Raw genomic sequence first — 17,199 nt, 5'->3', positions numbered from 1 at the left:
TAATTTCATTAAATTATACATATAAAAAATAACAACTCATATTACTTTAATTTACCAACCATAGTTATAATGGCAATTTGTATTGATATAATCGAAAATCAATAAAAATTTCAGATGCGTTTATTGGCTCAAAATTCTAGATAAGTACACTTTCAAATGACCCAAAGTAATTTGGATTCATGCTAGTAGACTGATAATTTTAATCATGCTTTCTGAATGTGACGACAATCAAGCAATCTATGAAAGATTAGTGTGACCATGACTATAGCACAGTGAATATTGTAGAAAAAATTATCTAAAAAGTCATAAACCTATTATACTTTTGCTAATTCAGCCCTAAACCTTTTAATTTTACCAATTAAGTCCTAAACATTTTCACGTTTTGCCAATTGAGTTAATCCGGCCAATTTTAATTGGAAATCGTTGACGTGGACACCAGTAGAGCCACATAGGACAGCCGGCGATGATGTTGATAATTTTTAGTAATATTTTAATAATTTTTAAATTTTCAAATTTTAGTAATATTTTAATAATTTTCTAATTATTATTTTCTTCTTTTTTCTTTGCTTTTGTTTTTCTTCTTTCAAGTTTGGCAAGGGTTGTCGGCCGACCCTTGCTGGTCATAGGTGAGGGCCGCCCGACCCTCGTCGGCCACTAGGCAAAGGTCCACGACCCTCACCAGACTTGGAAAAAGAAAAAAAAAAGAAAGAAAGTAAAAGAAAAAAAAAGAAGAAAAAAATTAAAAATTCGAAATAAAATATTTAAAATATTATTAAAAATTATCCATGTCAGCGCCGATCATGCCACGTAAGACTAATGGCGTCCACGTTAGCGATTTCTGGCTAAAATTGACCGAATTGACTCAATTGATAAAACGTGAAAATGTTTATGACTCAATTAGTAAGATGAACTTGACCAAAAAAAAAATTAGTAAGATGAAATGTTTATGATTAAATTGGCAAAAATGCAATAAATTTATAATTTTTTTAACAATTTTGCTGAATATTGTATGTAAAGTTTAAATTAGACCTGCCGTTGGGCCCAAATGCCTAATCCTGAACTTGTGGGTCTCGGCAAGTGCCCAAGCCCGCCCAAGCGAATCGAGCCTTTTTAATATGAATAAATATGAATAAACTAAATGAATAAATAATTATTTTGCTACTTCAACTTATGAGTTTTATACTATTTCCCTATTTTATATTATAATTAATCTTATGTTATCATATTACCGTTGATAATTTTTTAACCATCAAAGTTGAATTATTAATACAATATAATTGTTTATTTTTTACATAAGCATATGGACAGGGTCGGCCTCAGGTTCCTTGCCTAAGCTCGGCCCACCCATTGACCGGGCTTGAAAACTTTGCATAGGTACGCCCAACGGGTCGAAAAATTCATTTTATGGGCAGGCATGGGTGCGCCTACTTCGCCCGCGCCTGTTCATCTTTGTATAGAACATGAACTATGATTATTATATAAAAATATCTTTAAAAAAATATTACTTTCTACACCCAACCTAAATCAATTGTTATGAGATAAAGGTACCACTAGTAATACAAAATTTGGAAACTTTAATTAAACTAGATTAAAGAATAAGTTTCTATTAATTTTATAAATTTGACGCTTTATTGATGGAAATTTAATGAAAATTATCATTTTTTTTTGTATTGTCTACCAATAAGATATGAATATTGTATCCTAATCAAGGATGGAATCTATCCAAATTGTACTTCTCATCTCAATTTGTGAGGCTTATCGTCGTTTGTGAAGAAAAAACAGAGGAAGGAGGTCAGTTTGAAAAGATTCAATTTTTATTCTTTGGTTCTAAAGAATGGATAAATTACGGGAGGAGAGAGTAAAGGAGTTAACGAAAATGGGTTTCGTGCGATGAACTTAAAAACCGAACCAATGGTCAAGTCTCGAGTCAGGTCAAAACACATACACTTTCATATGATTCGGTTCGATTTGGGTATCATGGAAACCCGACTTGAACCATTAATACCCCTAATACAGGTATGTAGATGGTGCATCCACCCATGGTTGCCTATTATGAGCGATGTTCTCCACTTCATTAACTGTTTATGCGGATGAAAACTAGGCTAGGTACTCTAATACTTGACGGTTCACCTCAGGTTTTTGTGTCTTTCTCAGCAATAATCTTGTTTCATGGAATGCCAAGAAAGAACCTAGTGTGGCCCGTCTATTTTAGAGGCTGAGTATTGTGCTATATATCTCCCTGTGTTGTTGAGACTACATGAATCCGCCATTTACTTCGTGAGCTAAGGGTCCCCTTTTTGTTCCTCTCACTAATGTTGTGACAACCTGCCACCTACCTTGCTCTCAAGTCTGTGTTTTATGCTCGCACCAAACACATCGAGTTGAACTTTTACTTTGCTCGAGAGCGAGTTGCTTGTGGCGACCCACATGTTCGCTATGTGTTTATAGCGGATTAGTTGGCGAACATCTTCATCAAGGGACTACCTAGTTCGCGATTGAGATCGAATCTCTAAGTTATTACTCATACTTTGAATTGAGGGGGGATTATTAATATGTAATTGATATGTTTTATAGGGTCTATAATGATATTTCTATATGTAGTCTGACTATAATTAATTAGTCCTATAAATACATATCACGCAACCCTAATTAAAGTCAAACCACTGTAAACATTTTGTCATTATCTGACTTTAAAGATTAACACTTTCAAGATATCTCGTTTCGCTCTAGCACTTGTCCCCATTGTACGCAAGGATGCACACTTAATACGTGTCCGCGGATAACGTGATTCACCAAAGCAATCAATCGAACAATATATTCATTTAATGACAGAAACAACTTGGCAAGATTTTCTTTTTCCGAGGCGGATGCAAACTTTTACCAAGAAGAGCGAAATGTATTTTAATTAGATATAGATGGTGACTAATATAATTGAATCATGTGACTTTTCTTTTACAAAACTTCAGTTTCAAAGACATTATCTAACCTAGGTTTATATCTCTGTTGCAGATAAATACACCCGTAACTATCATGCCGACTTTCATGCACATAACAAAGTAGGAAAGAAATTCAACTAATTTTCCCCATAAGTATATTTATCCTAATCAAGGATGAGTACATCTAAGTCATACTTCTCATCACATGTTTGTAGTTAGTCAAGAATTGACACGGATCATTTGATTTTAAGCCAAGAAAAGAAGAATAAAGAAACGACAGACCACGCAACCAAGCATCATGCTCGGACACGTAATGAAAAAGGTTCAATGTGAATCCTTGGGTACTTTGCCAAAAATATTTAGTTATTGCGATCAAATGCATACAAAATCTTCTAGGCGTTTGAATTTTCGGAAGTATTAATCGAACAAGATGTTGAATAGCAGCCCATATTGAATATGCATGCCGAACCTACAAAGCAAAGCAAAAACAATGAACAATACCTGATTAATTGACCGGAAAAAGGTCATTGCTAAGATTTTCTTACACCATTCATGATCACATGAATCAATGCCGTGCTAATCTGGAAGACGATAGAAAGTCAAACGGTACACTTTCGTGTAAACTTTCATGCACGTCGTTATCTATGACAAATTCGTCCACCCAATTGGAAGGGAAGTGTGAAATAAAAAATCGACTTCGCCATTTGTGCACTCGCATGCACTGTAAATAAGGCACCCTTCAGATAGTTGGTAATGCAACCTGAAAAGACCAAGATAACAAATGAAGGTGCAAAACTTCACCATGCATCGTCACTTGGCATGTCTCCTGCTCTTTTCAGCTCCTTTTGTAGCTTTTGCTATGAGCACTCCTGTGAATTTCCTGCAATGCCTCTCTCTTCACTCTGACAACGCAACCTCAATCTCTACACTTGTTTATACTCCAATCAACTCTACGTATTCTTCTGTCTTGGACATTACCATACAGAACCTGCGCTTCTTGACTCCTTCCGCTCCGAAACCTTTACTCATCGTGACGCCGCTCCATGTCTCCCATGTCCAAGCCGCCATCATCTGCTCCCGGCGGTATGGACTCCAAATGAGGATCCGAAGCGGCGGTCATGATTACGAGGGTCTTTCATATTTGTCCGAAGTCCCATTCATCATGCTTGACATGGTGAATCTTCGTTCAGTTGCCGTGGATGCGGAGGACGAAACAGCGTGGGTCCAATCGGGCGCAACGTTGGGCGAGCTTTACTATAGGATCGCTGAGAAGAGCAAAACCCTAGGCTTCCCAGCCGGCGTCTGCCCCACGGTCGGCGTCGGCGGGCACTTCAGCGGCGGAGGCTACGGCACGTTGCTGCGCAAATATGGCCTTGCTGCCGATAATGTAATCGACGCGCAGTTGGTTGACGCCCAAGGTCGGCTCCTGGATAGAGAATCAATGGGGGAAGATCTCTTTTGGGCCATCCGAGGCGGAGGAGGCGGCAGCTTCGGCGTGGTAGTGTCCTGGAAAGTCAAGCTGGTCCCGGTGCCGTCAACCGTGACCGTGTTCACACTCCAGAGGACTTTGGAGCAACACGCGACGAAGCTCGTGCACCAGTGGCAACTTCTCGGGAACAAGCTCCCCGACGACCTATTCATGCTGGTGAGCTTGCAGAGCCACAACTCCGGTCCCAACAGGACGAGGACGATGCAAGCCTTGTTCAGCACCCTTTACCTCGGTGGGGTCGATGCGCTCCTCGAGGTGACGAAGAGCAGCTTCCCCGAGCTCAACGTCACGAGACAGGACTGCACCGAGATGAGCTGGATCGAGTCGATCCTCTACTTCGCGGGGTTTCCGATCGATGGGCCCTTGGAAGTCTTGCTCAACAGGAGCTCCAACACCAAATTATACTTTAAGGACAAATCGGATTACGTGAAGGAGCCAATCCCAGAGAGTGGCTTAGAGGGGATGTGGGAGAGGTTCTTTGAGGAAGATGAAGGGGTGGCTCAAATGCTTTGGATCCACTATGGCGGGAAAATGAGCGAGATCTCCGAATCTGCCCTTCCCTTCCCTCACAGAGCTGGGGTTTTGTACAAGATCCAGCACTCAACGTCATGGACCGATGGAGGCAACGAGGTTGCTTCAAAGCACGTGAGTTGGATACGAAGCTTCTATAGTTATATGGCGCAGTATGTGTCGAAATCGCCTCGAGAGGCCTATATCAACTACAGGGATCTCGACATAGGAACGAACAACGTGAAAGGCGACACGAGTTATAAGCAAGCAAGCGCTTGGGGAAAGAAGTACTTCAAGAACAATTTCGACAGGTTGGTGCATGTGAAGACCGCGGTTGATCCGGGCAACTTTTTCCGACACGAGCAAAGTATTCCTCCGTTTTCATTTTAATTTAGGTGTATTCCTCACAATAATAAGACGATGCTTTGTAATAAATGGAACGTTCCACAATGTCGCTGGTTGAACTTTGTGTGGGTTTTCTTAGGGTGCTTCACATGGCAATTTTTATCATATCTGGGGCTATTTGTTAAGGGTCTCGTTGATAATTGTCCCTAGGACACTATTTGTTTTTATTAAGAAACATTTTATTCGTTCCCATGAATATACAATAGAAATACGCAGTCCAACTGCAAACCAAGACAACACAACAAGTTCCATATAAGAAAATGAATCATTAGAGCAATGATATGGGTCATACGCTCAAAAGAGCAGATCTGGAACATGCTGGTGAGCTTGCAGAGCCACAACTCCGGTCCCAACAGGACGAGGACGATGCAAGCCTTGTTCAGCACCCTTTACCTCGGTGGGGTCGATGCGCTCCTCGAGGTGACGAAGAGCAGCTTCCCCGAGCTCAACGTCACGACACAGGACTGCACCGAGATGAGCTGGATCGAGTCGATCCTCTACTTCGCGGGGTTTCCGATCGATGGGCCCTTGGAAGTCTTGCTCAACAGGAGCTCCAACACCAAATTATACTTTAAGGACAAATCGGATTACGTGAAGGAGCCAATCCCAGATAGTGGCTTAGAGGGGATGTGGGAGAGGTTCTTTGAGGAAGATGACGGGGTGGCTCAAATGATTTGGATCCACTATGGCGGGAAAATGAGCGAGATCTCCGAATCTGCCCTTCCCTTCCCTCACAGAGCTGGGGTTTTGTACAAGATCCAGCACTTAACGTCATGGACCGATGGAGGCAACGAGGTTGCTTCAAAGCACGTGAGTTGGATACGAAGCTTCTATAGTTATATGGCGCAGTATGTGTCGAAATCGCCTCGAGAGGCCTATATCAACTACAGGGATCTCGACATTGGAACGAACAACGTGAAAGGCGACACGAGTTATAAGCAAGCAAGCGCTTGGGGAAAGAAGTACTTCAAGAACAATTTCGACAGGTTGGTGCATGTGAAGACTGCGGTTGATCCGGGCAACTTTTTCCGACACGAGCAAAGTATTCCTCCGTTTTCATTTTAATTTAGGTGTATTCCTCACAATAATAAGACGATGCTTTGTAATAAATGGAACGTTCCACAATGTCGATGGTTGAACTTTGTGTGGGTTTTCTTAGGGTGCTTCACATGGCAATTTTTATCATATCTCGGGCTATTTGTTAAGGGTCTCGTTGATAATTGTCCCTAGGACACTATTTGTTTTTATTAAGAAACATTTTATTCGTTCCCATGAATATACAATAGAAATACGCAGTCCAACTGCAAACCAAGACAACACAACAAGTTCCATATAAGAAAATGAATCATTAGAGCAATGATATGGGTCATACGCTCAAAAGAGCAGATCTGGAACTTCTTCAAACCAAAATCGGCGGCCGATCACCGAATTCGTCTTTAGTAAAGAGCACACACAGAGATCTCCATTTGGTTTTGCGGCTTTACCTTTCGGCAGTGCGTGCCTAGGTTCGGCATCTCTAACACCATCGCCGTGCAGAGTAACAATGTTGAACATGCATAGATCTAACACCCGTGAGAGGGAAACCTTCACGAAACTTGTCTAATATCCTTCGAAATTGGACTTGTACAACAACGAAACCCGAGAAATGCGAAACCTCAAAATCATAAACGCAAAAAGACCTCATATCTAGACTAGATCGGAATAGAAATCTCCCCAAAACAAGAGAGAAAAACTTCTAGATCTAGACTAAATCAGAAGAGAAAAACTCCTCAAAGAGGAAAGCAAGAAAAAGAGAACAAAGAACCAAATCAGCCAAAGAAAAAGGAAAAAAGGGAGGGAGGGAGATCTAGCTCGAACCCTCCCCTCCATGGAAGTTGAAGAAGAAAACGGTGTGAGGATAGAAGGGAGAGGAGAGAATCCTAGAGAGGAAAGGGAAAACGCGTTATATCCCTAGGACACTAGTTAAATTAACTACAAGTGAAAATAACAAATTTCATGGCACTTTTAAAATGAAATAATCACATTTTTTTTTTATAAAAAAATCACTTACGTCAAATAGTGAATTTGAAATTTCCAAAACATATTTAATGAGATCCAATAAACAAGCGTTCAAAGGGCACTTATTTTCTGACCAAAAAAAAAAAGGCACTTATTTAACATTTTCCATAACATTTGACCAACGATTTCTTCATTGTCCAACATCCAAATGACTCCATTCTCTAAGATTTTATATGGTCTCGATGCCCGTAATTGTACTTAGATTTCTTGAAATTGCATGAAAATTTTCATATCTCTTAATTATGACAAATAATGAATCTTTTATGGCTTCAGATAGTTAATACGATATTCATTTCATAGACCTGAGTGTATTGCCCTGGTTAAGCCAAAATCTTAAATCCTTGATTTTTCAATTCAGTTCGTCAATATTGAGCTCATTAGAAAGGTCTCATTACAAGGTTTGATACGTAAATATCACGTAAATGAAGCATTGGGTGCTCGAGATAGGATCCTGAGAAGGTGATGTAAAAGCATTTTGAGAAGCATACTCTTCAAGATGAGGAACATGGTCCTTGCACAGGTGAAGTTGCACAAAAGAACATCAACTTTGTGGTGATGTCTAGTCACTAGGGCAGGGAGATTGAAAGATGGTTGAGAAATGCCTCTACGAGTTGGAAGTACAAAAAAAAGTACCACAATCACCAGGGATAATCGTAGTTCAAATGATGTTACCATTAATCATTTGAAAGAAAATTTTTCAACAAAAATGTTATTAATCTTAAATGGCAATTTTTATGTATGAGGTGCATGGCTCATATATCAATCTTAATTGTAAGAGATGACTTTATCAAGGTACATAATTCTGTTGCACGTATTTGAAATATGGTTAGGTATGTGAGGGATTCTCCCATGAGAGCTGTTGCGTTGGATACTAGAAAAAGGTTGAATTTTGTGAAGTATTGTTGTTGACTAATTTATGATGATAGTGTGATGGCTAAAGAGATGCATGATAAGGTTAAGGACAACTTGTAGTGTTTGTACATATTTTATGAGCAATCTTCTCTTGATTCTAGCGACCAAAATTTGGGTGATCAAAATGTGAGTTCTAGTGATAGTGTACCTAGTGGATGCAATGACAATAGTGATGGTGGTAACAACGAAGTTGATTTCAATTTTAGAAGCCGGTTGAAAAACTTTATCAACAAGGAGAAAAGAGTGTTTGATAAGAACAAATTTCAGCTTTATCATTATCTTTAAGCTGATTGTGAAGATGTTTTTGATCTTGACCTTTTGATGTGATGGAAGAGTACCGGCTTATAGTATAAAATCTCATCTTTGATGAATCAGGATGTTTTGGCTATTTCGATACTACCGTTGCCTTAGAGTGAGCTTTTAGTACATTGGGTCTTGGGCTTGATGCTTTCAAAGTTCTTTGACTCTTAAGTGGTGCAAGCTTTGATTTACAATGAAGATTGGTTGAGAGACGTTCCCGTATTAATTAATGTTGAAGAGTACATTGAGAATGAGGAAAAATTTGAGTTGAGTAAGTCATTATATTTAATTTTATCTTGCAATTCCTTTGTATATCTAATGAGTGAATGCCTTATTTAATCTTTTTTTTTTCATATATGGATTATCTTACCGAGGAGATTGTTATCAATAAATAGAGTTTATGAATTGAAGACTTAAGTGGAATCAATATATATGGTGAGTTTTCCACTAATTTGTTTTATTTCAAGGACTAATGACTTTTATTTAATACTATTGTTAAGTAATTTACTATGCTTGTTATTTTGTTTTGTTTTCTAGTGATTATAATTTGGAATAATCTTTTATGGACGAATAAGAAATGAAGTCTTATAATTCATACTTTTTGTTATTTGTTTTGAATTTTTTATTGTTTATTTTATTTTACTTGAATGCTCCTTGTAACTGGTGACAAAAAGATATCTTTATCCTAGTACTGGTGTTTCAATTCAGTGTTTAGCAATCGCCATCTTTACGTTCATGATTAAAGAAGGGAAAGTTCCCTAAACTTTTGATATTGAGTAATTTGTGCAAAAACTTATGCAAGCACAACCAAACCGAGGTATTAATGTAGGCATATCAAGTCCTGGATTATGGCAGTTGTTTTGGTGATTTGGTGTAACATCCTGAATTTCGACCCATTTCCGAGATCAATGAAATTGATATTATTCTCATTTAATTTTAGTAAGTCTCGCCCGGAATTGAGAGCTCTCGGGATACTAACCGGAAGGGAATGACTAACTAGGAAAACGGTACGTGGACTAAGGACCCGATCGCGAATCGGGCACCGATTCCGAGAAACGACGAGGAAATATTTTAGGTCAATGTGGGCTGGTCTTAGGAAGGTGACGGATTTAGTTTGGCCAATGATGTACGATCGGATCGCGGGTGATTTCGCATGACCGAGAGTACGCGTGGCGAACAAATTCCGAACTTAATCCGACCTATCGCGACCTCCGAAACTAGTGATAATTCCTCGCGTTCTCTCGGTAATCGAGACCATCATGACTCGAGTAACCCTAGATCGATACGCGTAACCCCTAAGCAGCCGCCCGTTAGTGAAAGACCCTAAAATTGTAATTGAGCAATTTTGATCGTGAAATTGGATCTGGACTTGGGCATCGAATTTCGGGGTCGTGTGTGACTATTTTGCGAGGACGATGTCATTTTAGTGTGGCCAACTATATTTGGGGTCAGTACGGTCGAAAAATGAAAATTCGGCCCGAAATCGGAAAATGACGATTTTGCCCCTAGGCCTATTTTTGGTATTCCGAATTTTTGGGGATTTATTGGAAAATATTTTGGGGATTAAATTATGGATAAGATCAGCCCTATAATTCAGCAAAATTTGGTCTAAAATGCCCTTGAATATTTTGGCTTAGGAGTTTATGGACGTGAATGAGGGGCAATATTGAAATTAAGGAAAAGTTGGTCAAACCACCTTTTCAGGCCAATAATTCTCTCTCTCTCCCTCATTCTCACCTCACCACCAGCCAGCCCCTCTCCTCTCTCCCTCCCGCCAATTTTCCCTCCCCCTCTCTCGGCCGCGCGTGAGCCGCCGCTCGCCGAAGCCGTGCCGTCCGTTCGCCCGCTTCACCGTCGTGCACCACCATCATCCGGCCCGTCCGGCCCGTCCATTCTTTCTCTCTCTCTCTCTCTCTCTCTCTCTCTCTCTCTCTCTCTCTCTCTCTCTCTCTCTCTCTCCGTCACGTCTCTCTCTCCCTCGTTCGGTGTAAGGACCGCCGGACCAACCCTCGGCCGCGTGGAAGGAGCCACCGCCGTCGCTCGCCGGATCGCCTCTTGCCAAGGCCGATTGCCGCTGCTGTCCGCGTGAGCCGTCGCCGCCTCACTCGACCGCCTTTCTCTCTCTCTCCCCTGTCCACCATCACCACCGACCAGCACCTTGCCGCTGTCGTGACCGCCAAGGGCCGCCGGTCACCGCCAAGGGCCGCCGGTCACCGCCGCTGTCCAAGCGCCGCCGCGGAAGGCCGCCGTTTGTGCCGTCGTGATCCGGCCGTCCAACCCGATTCCCCGCCGGTTCAGCCACCTCTTGGAGCCTAGGATTAGGTGAGTAATTACCCCTAAACCCTAATTAAGCCACTAAGCATTTCTATATGGGATTAAGTGGATTTTAGGGGTTAATCATGGTGTGTTTAGGCTTAATTAGTGGCTAGTTAATTACAGCTGATATTGTGGTGATTTGGTTGGCCTAATATGGTGATTTAGAAGCGAATCAGAAGCTTGGAATGTGCTGGTTCATGGCTGTCCCCGTGGGACGGAATTAGATTAAGTTAGACAAAATTGGGATTAAATTGTGTAATTGTTGAGAGTGCTTAGATTGGCCGATTAGTGGCTGATTGATGCTTGATTTTGCTCAATTGTGTGATGCCATGTCGCGTTTTGAGAGTGGCCGAGTAATGAGGAGGTTAGCGGGTCATTAATGGTACAATTTCACATGACTAAGTATACGTGATCGGATGCCAATATTGTGCCATGTAAGATTGATTTGAATTGGTTATTAGGGCATGCTATTGTGTTAGTTGGACACATTATGACCAAGTTGAGCATGTCATATTATTATTGGAACACGTCGTGGCATCGTTGAGCATGACTTGGCATAATGTGATTATGTGCCCATGATTGGAATTGAGTACTCATTATGTATTGTGTTGTTGCCCGAATGTTGGATTGAGTTGTCGGGGCATTTAATCAAGTTATTGGTGGCATTTGAGCACGTCATGATGTGAATTAGGCATGTTGAGATGCATGTTGAATTGGCATAATTGTCTATGTGCCTATGATTGGAATTTGATGCTCATTGTACGTTGCATCATTTCCCAAGTGCGGGATTGCATGGTCACGCATTTCGCATGCTGAGCATTGGCTTGAAACGAGAATTGTGCGAGTATGCGTGCCTGGCATGAGCATGTGATCACCCTAATTGCTTTGATGCGTTTTACGCGGGGTTTAGATAAAATTGGCTGTGTGCACGTGTGATCACAATAAGCCCTGATGCGTTTTACGCGGGGTGTTGAACCCGTCCTGATGCGTTTTACGTGGGACGATGCCTGGTTCTACCGGAAGACGGCCAGCCTGATGCGTTTTACGCCGGTTTTGGCTCGTTTATGGAGATCGGTGTTGCGCCTGTTGCGTTTTACGCGGGCTAGAGACATTGGGCCTGATGCATTTTACGCGGGTCTGAAAGTATTGGTATTGATTGATAGACCTGATGCGTTTTACGTGTGTCAAGCTCTAATTGAGAAATGAGTACTGTGCCAGTGTGCATTATTGAGCCAGACCATGAGCATGGCATATTGGTGGCATATGTATGCAAGAATGCATTGGCAGTTGTGCGTATTGGTGACTCGTATGTGAGGCAGGCACTAATAGGTATGAGCATGCGTATGGCGTACGTGTGACTAAGTGTGATCGCGTATGTGCCATGAGTATTATTATGAAATGCCTAACCTGCAGAATCAATTGTGTGCTCGATCTGGGGCCGAGAGCCTAGGTCACTTAATAGTTAATCACTATTGGTTGTGTGTAATTGTTTGCCTGTCAGGAGGTGCATGTTAGCCTAGTTTAGGTTTAGGGGGTTTTACTCGCTGAGATTCGTCTCATGGTTGTTAAAACCCAACATTTCAGACCCCCAGTCATGAATCTAGGAAGTTCGCCTCCTCGTTTTGGGATCCCTAGACATGTGGATACTCAGGAGGTGGAGTACCCTTTAGGAGACGACCGGGCTTATATCAAGTACTTAAGCATTGTTTGGGTTGACGAAGGCGGATTATACCTGAAGCTTTACTCGTACATAGCTTGGACTTATCGAGATGGTTTAGAGGAGTCCGGTCTGCTAAGAAGCTTTGACATCCCCTTTGATGGTGTTAGTGAGTGGGACCCTTTGGCGATAATTCCTCCAGATGGCGAGTTGTTGACCCCAAGGAGCCGGTTAAGGAGCCGCCCATGGTGCCCCCGGTGGAGCCGCAGGCTGTGCATCCATTGCAGGCGATCCCTCCATACCGTGGTCCGTGTATTCCTCCGGGGCATGAGTTAGAGGACTCAGGAGAAGGCCGGGTGGAGGATGACCCTTAGATGCCACCGAACTAATTTAGGGGTTGTGTAGAGTAGGTCTGACCGGTCACTTTTTGAAAGATAGGTCGGCCTGTAGTGGAGCTAAGTTAACTCAACCACCTGTCCCTTTTGTTGTGTTGGTGGTTTTTGGATGCTCGTGTTGTTAAAGCTTGTATGTAATGCTGTTGTATGCTCGGTTCAATGGCAATGTATATGTTTCTCTGGTTAATGCAAGTATATATTGTATAATGCTGTTCTTTGGTTGTGCTATCCTTGGTCTAGTGTTTTATTTGTACGGGTGTTTATATTGCTTCGGCATGTGCAATGATCTCTGTATGTGTGATGGGTCGGCGACGCGTCCTGGGACGTCGCACCAAATTCGACCTCGGCAGGGATGTTGCACGCCCTAGGGTTCGGGGCGTGACATTTGGAGAGTTACATTGTGATGGTCTCATTTTTATGCGAAATGAATTTGGCGGGTGAGTGGTTCCGGGTCAATGGGGTCGCATCTCAGTTTCAATAGCTAGGAATTGACCCTGACAGGGTAGGTTCCAAGTTTCAAGTCTTTTCACGTCTGGAACCTACTCACCCTGGAACTAATCACCATAAGTAAGCCATTCTAATTTGTGATTCTGTCTCATCTGATGATTTGAAGTGGCTTTAACATTTTGGTGGTTCATCTCTTGGTTTTTCGGCATTTTGCGGGTCCGAAACTCCATCAAATTGCTCTGTGAGTTCTAAACCCCTAAGTTGTCCTAATATCCAATTTAATACATAGAAATGCATATTTCTAGGTCTTTGCAATGCTTAATTCATTTCTTGAATTCGCATGATAATTAGGCCATTATACTCCCGCAATTAAAATAGCAATTGCATTTTTAAATAGATCCGTCATAACATCAAAAATATGTCCAGTTCTTCAATATATCTATAAGGAAAAGTAATTTGGAGGATTGAGTGAGATGTATTCTCTTTTGACATTTAGTTAAGGTGTAAGCATAAAATATAATAAGTGACAACAGCACACATACTTAACAAAAAAAGGACAAAATAGAATACCCAAACATGAAAAAAAAAAAACGAAACTATCGTAATTTAAGAAAAAGTTAAATTAAAATCCAGATTAATTAAATGGAAATATTTTATCTTTAAATAAACATTAACAGACATTTCATTATCTACCGGAGTTACAATTAAAAGTTAAAATTAACCAATTAAAAAAGTGCATATTTTACCACCGTCTCGTGAAAACTCAAACAGGATTTTACAAAAATTATAACCTACATGCGAAGTGTGGGGTTTTGGACTTGGCCACCCTTAATGAGCTTGAGTGAAGCCCAATCCACAAACCTCAAAAGCTCCTTTGGAGGAACATTTGAGATAGAAACTTCTCTTTACTAAAAGAATTGACAGTGCAAGTCACATTTGAGGGCATGGAAGTCACAGTGAAAAGGGGTGTGGGTGTGCTCAGGGTGATGGTGAGAAACCGAAAGGGAAAATGACATTAATAATCCTTAAATTTTTGTTCAATTTGTAATGTCATCCTTGAACTTTTAATTTGTTCAATTTAGTTCTTGCACTATTCCTAAATGTTCCATGTAATCTCTAAACTTTCAACTTATTCAATCTAGTCCCTCAACTTTCTATACAAAGTTAAATCCGTCCTTCGATACTATTCATAAGTTTTCATGATTACACTATTATCAAGGTTTAGAAAATCTTTTCATCTTAATCCATTTCCTACATAAACAAAAAAATACACTACCTTTCTATTACCTTTTCACTTTTGTAGTCTTTATAAATATGATAGTTCCATTTAAGTATATCTTAGCCTATGATTTAAAACTAAATTTAGAGTTGTGTCAAATTGATGTTCTTGCTATTTTAAGTGTAAGTATTTTTATAAGAATATCTGAAACGATGATAATTTATCTATAAATACTTGTACTTCTATTAATCTAAATCTTGCTCTAAAAATTTTGAAAAGATTAAAATTTTCAGCTTTTTCAGGTTTCGTGTTTTCTGAATTAAGAAAAGCTAGAAAACTTAATTAAAAAAACACGAAATACAAATATATGAAAGTTTTGTCGATTTGAAAAATTAGGAACAAGATTTTGATTAATATAAGTAAGAATATCTATTGATATCAAATAACAGGTATATCAACCTAACACAACTCTAAAAGGGGTTTCACTTTTATTATTATAAAGATCCTAAGCTAAAATATATGTAAATGGAACTATCATAATATTTATAAAGACCAAAAAGGTAAAAAGGTATTGAAAAGGTAGCATTTTTTTTATGTAGGAAGTGGATTGAAATAAAAAAAAATTGCAAATTTGGACAATAGTGTAATTATGAAAACTTGCGACGAGTACGGAAGGACTAATTTGACTTTGTATGGAAAGTTGAGGGATTAAATTGAACAAATTGAAAGTTTAGGGACTAAATTGTACATTTTGCAATAATTTAAGGACTACATTGAATATTTAGGAATAATTTAAGGATCATATTAAATGAATTAAAAGTCTAAGGATGATATTACACGTTCGGCAAAAGTTTAGGAACTATTAGTGTCATTTTCCTAAACCAAAAGCAACACCAAATTTCCCCCATAGAGAAAATCCAAGCAAGCATTCAATTGGATCGAGGGAATATATGTTGATAATGGGCAAAAGAACACTACAAGTGCCATAACTTGTGTACGGCGCTCACTTTGGTGCCATAAGTTTTTTTTGGATCACTTTAGTGCTAAAATTTTTGAAAACGATCACTTAGGTGCTAAAATTTTTGAAAAACGATCACTTAAGTGCCAACTCCGGTCTGCCGTACACAATTTTTCGCCGGAAATCCGATGTGGCATTTTTTTTATTAATTTCTGAGGCGACGTGGCTCGCCGGAGATTGGCACTTAAGTGATCGTTTTCAAAAATTTTAGCACTTAAATGATCATTTTTAAAAAATTTTAGCACTTTAAGTGATCGTTTTTCAAAAATTTTAGCACTGAAGTGATCCAAAAAACACTTATGACACTTAAGTGATCGTTTTTCCTCCGACTTGGCACCAAAGTAATCCGAAAAAAAGTTATGGCACCAAAGTGATCTCCGTACACAAGTTATGGCACTTATAGTGTCCTTTTGCCATTGATAATGTACCGGCATTAGTCCAATTTATGATCTCACTTCCAATTGGCACTGAGAGAACCAACATTACGTGGAGCAGTCTGGATTCTTGGGACTTGAGTTATGATTCCGTGAAACCTGAAATACGTATCAGAGCATGCTGATTGTTTCCCATGCTTCATATGTATCCACTAGATGCCATGTCCAAATGTTTTGAGCGTACACTCCATGTTCGACACCTCAAAGGATAAAAATAATGTGTTCCAAAAATGGTTTTAATTTTGTATGATTATTAAGAGTGATCGGTTCCCGGTCCGGTCCCTGAAACTAGGAATTGGGAACCGATTCTCGGTGGTCCGATCCGGTCCGGTTCCAATGGAACCAATACTTATTGGAATGAACTGAAAATCAATGTTCAGTTTTGCAAGAAAAAAACAGAAGAGACGATGGACCTGCATATGCTGCTCAATGTTCATAGATGATATATCTATACTTTGAAATAGAGGGAAGACATGACTACATAATTGAAGAAAAGGGAAGTCATTACAGAGACGCCACATCCTAAATTTGGAGAAGAGGGAGTCATTACCGGAGATTTTGAAGAAAACTAGAGGAAGCTCAATTAAACACATACGTCCCCTCCCCCCTCATAATTATCCTCCAATGGAGCTGGATAATCTTGAGGCAGGACCAAAGTTCAAAAGCATCACGTATAAAAGCTGGCCAAGTGCAAAGACGATTAGATTCAATTCGTTCAAGTAGCTACCTTAGATTTGCAAGAGAAAGACAGAATAAACGAGTGTTGCTACTAGTTTCGCAGGACTTCGATATATTCTTATGCTGTTGATGAGCATAGGGATAACGAGAATCGAGAATCTTACCTTCATCTTGTTCTTGCTTTATGACAGCACAAAGGGAATCAACCAAACCAACCCACCTTTTCTACCTCCAGTGTGTGTGGGCGCGTGCGCGCGTGCGCGTGCGTGTTGTGTGTGCATGTTGCGTGTGCGTGTGTGCGTGTTGTGCGTGCATGCGTGCGTGTGCGTGTGCGTGTGCGTGTGCGTGTGTGTAGGTGGACATGACTCCGAACTTTGCAAGTATAATTTTGTACCTCTAAAATTCAGTGGCTTGCTCGAGATCTT

The 17,199-nt window shown here is 40.3% G+C and overlaps 2 protein-coding genes across 2 annotated transcripts; both read left to right on the top strand.

The window, feature by feature from the left end:
- The first annotated feature begins 3,644 nt into the window (after positions 1-3,644).
- On the top strand, positions 3,645-5,399 carry LOC130140377 (tetrahydroberberine oxidase-like). The gene has a single exon (XM_056319566.1). It carries the CDS (start codon positions 3,718-3,720, stop codon positions 5,323-5,325), a length of 1,608 nt encoding a protein of 535 aa, XP_056175541.1. The 5' UTR covers positions 3,645-3,717; the 3' UTR covers positions 5,326-5,399.
- Positions 5,400-5,616: 217 nt separating this feature from the next.
- Positions 5,617-12,957, top strand: LOC130140382 (berberine bridge enzyme-like 26). Its single transcript, XM_056319590.1, has 3 exons — positions 5,617-6,326; positions 12,511-12,672; positions 12,786-12,957. The coding sequence occupies exons 1-3, from the start codon at positions 5,617-5,619 to the stop codon at positions 12,955-12,957; spliced, it is 1,044 nt and encodes a 347-aa protein (XP_056175565.1).
- Positions 12,958-17,199: the final 4,242 nt, after the last annotated feature.

This window comes from Syzygium oleosum, unplaced genomic scaffold, assembly GCF_021117445.2.
Source record: "Syzygium oleosum isolate NSW1041296 unplaced genomic scaffold, Sole_v2.1 Sole_v2.18, whole genome shotgun sequence".
Lineage (NCBI taxonomy): Eukaryota > Viridiplantae > Streptophyta > Magnoliopsida > Myrtales > Myrtaceae > Syzygium > Syzygium oleosum.
The sequence above is the reverse complement of the archived record's forward strand: the minus strand, read 5'-3'. Positions and strand labels throughout refer to the sequence as shown.

Bases quoted from the DNA above. Each gene is read 5' to 3' on its own strand.
- LOC130140377 (XM_056319566.1), top strand. From the start codon at position 3,718: ATGAAGGTGCAAAACTTCACCATGCATCGTCACTTGGCATGTCTCCTG.
- LOC130140382 (XM_056319590.1), top strand. From the start codon at position 5,617: ATGATATGGGTCATACGCTCAAAAGAGCAGATCTGGAACATGCTGGTG. The intron at 6,327-12,510 runs GTTGGTGCATGT...CCAACATTTCAG, and splicing joins TTCAAGAACAATTTCGACAG to ACCCCCAGTCATGAATCTAG. The intron at 12,673-12,785 runs GTACATAGCTTG...TAATTCCTCCAG, and splicing joins TTATACCTGAAGCTTTACTC to ATGGCGAGTTGTTGACCCCA.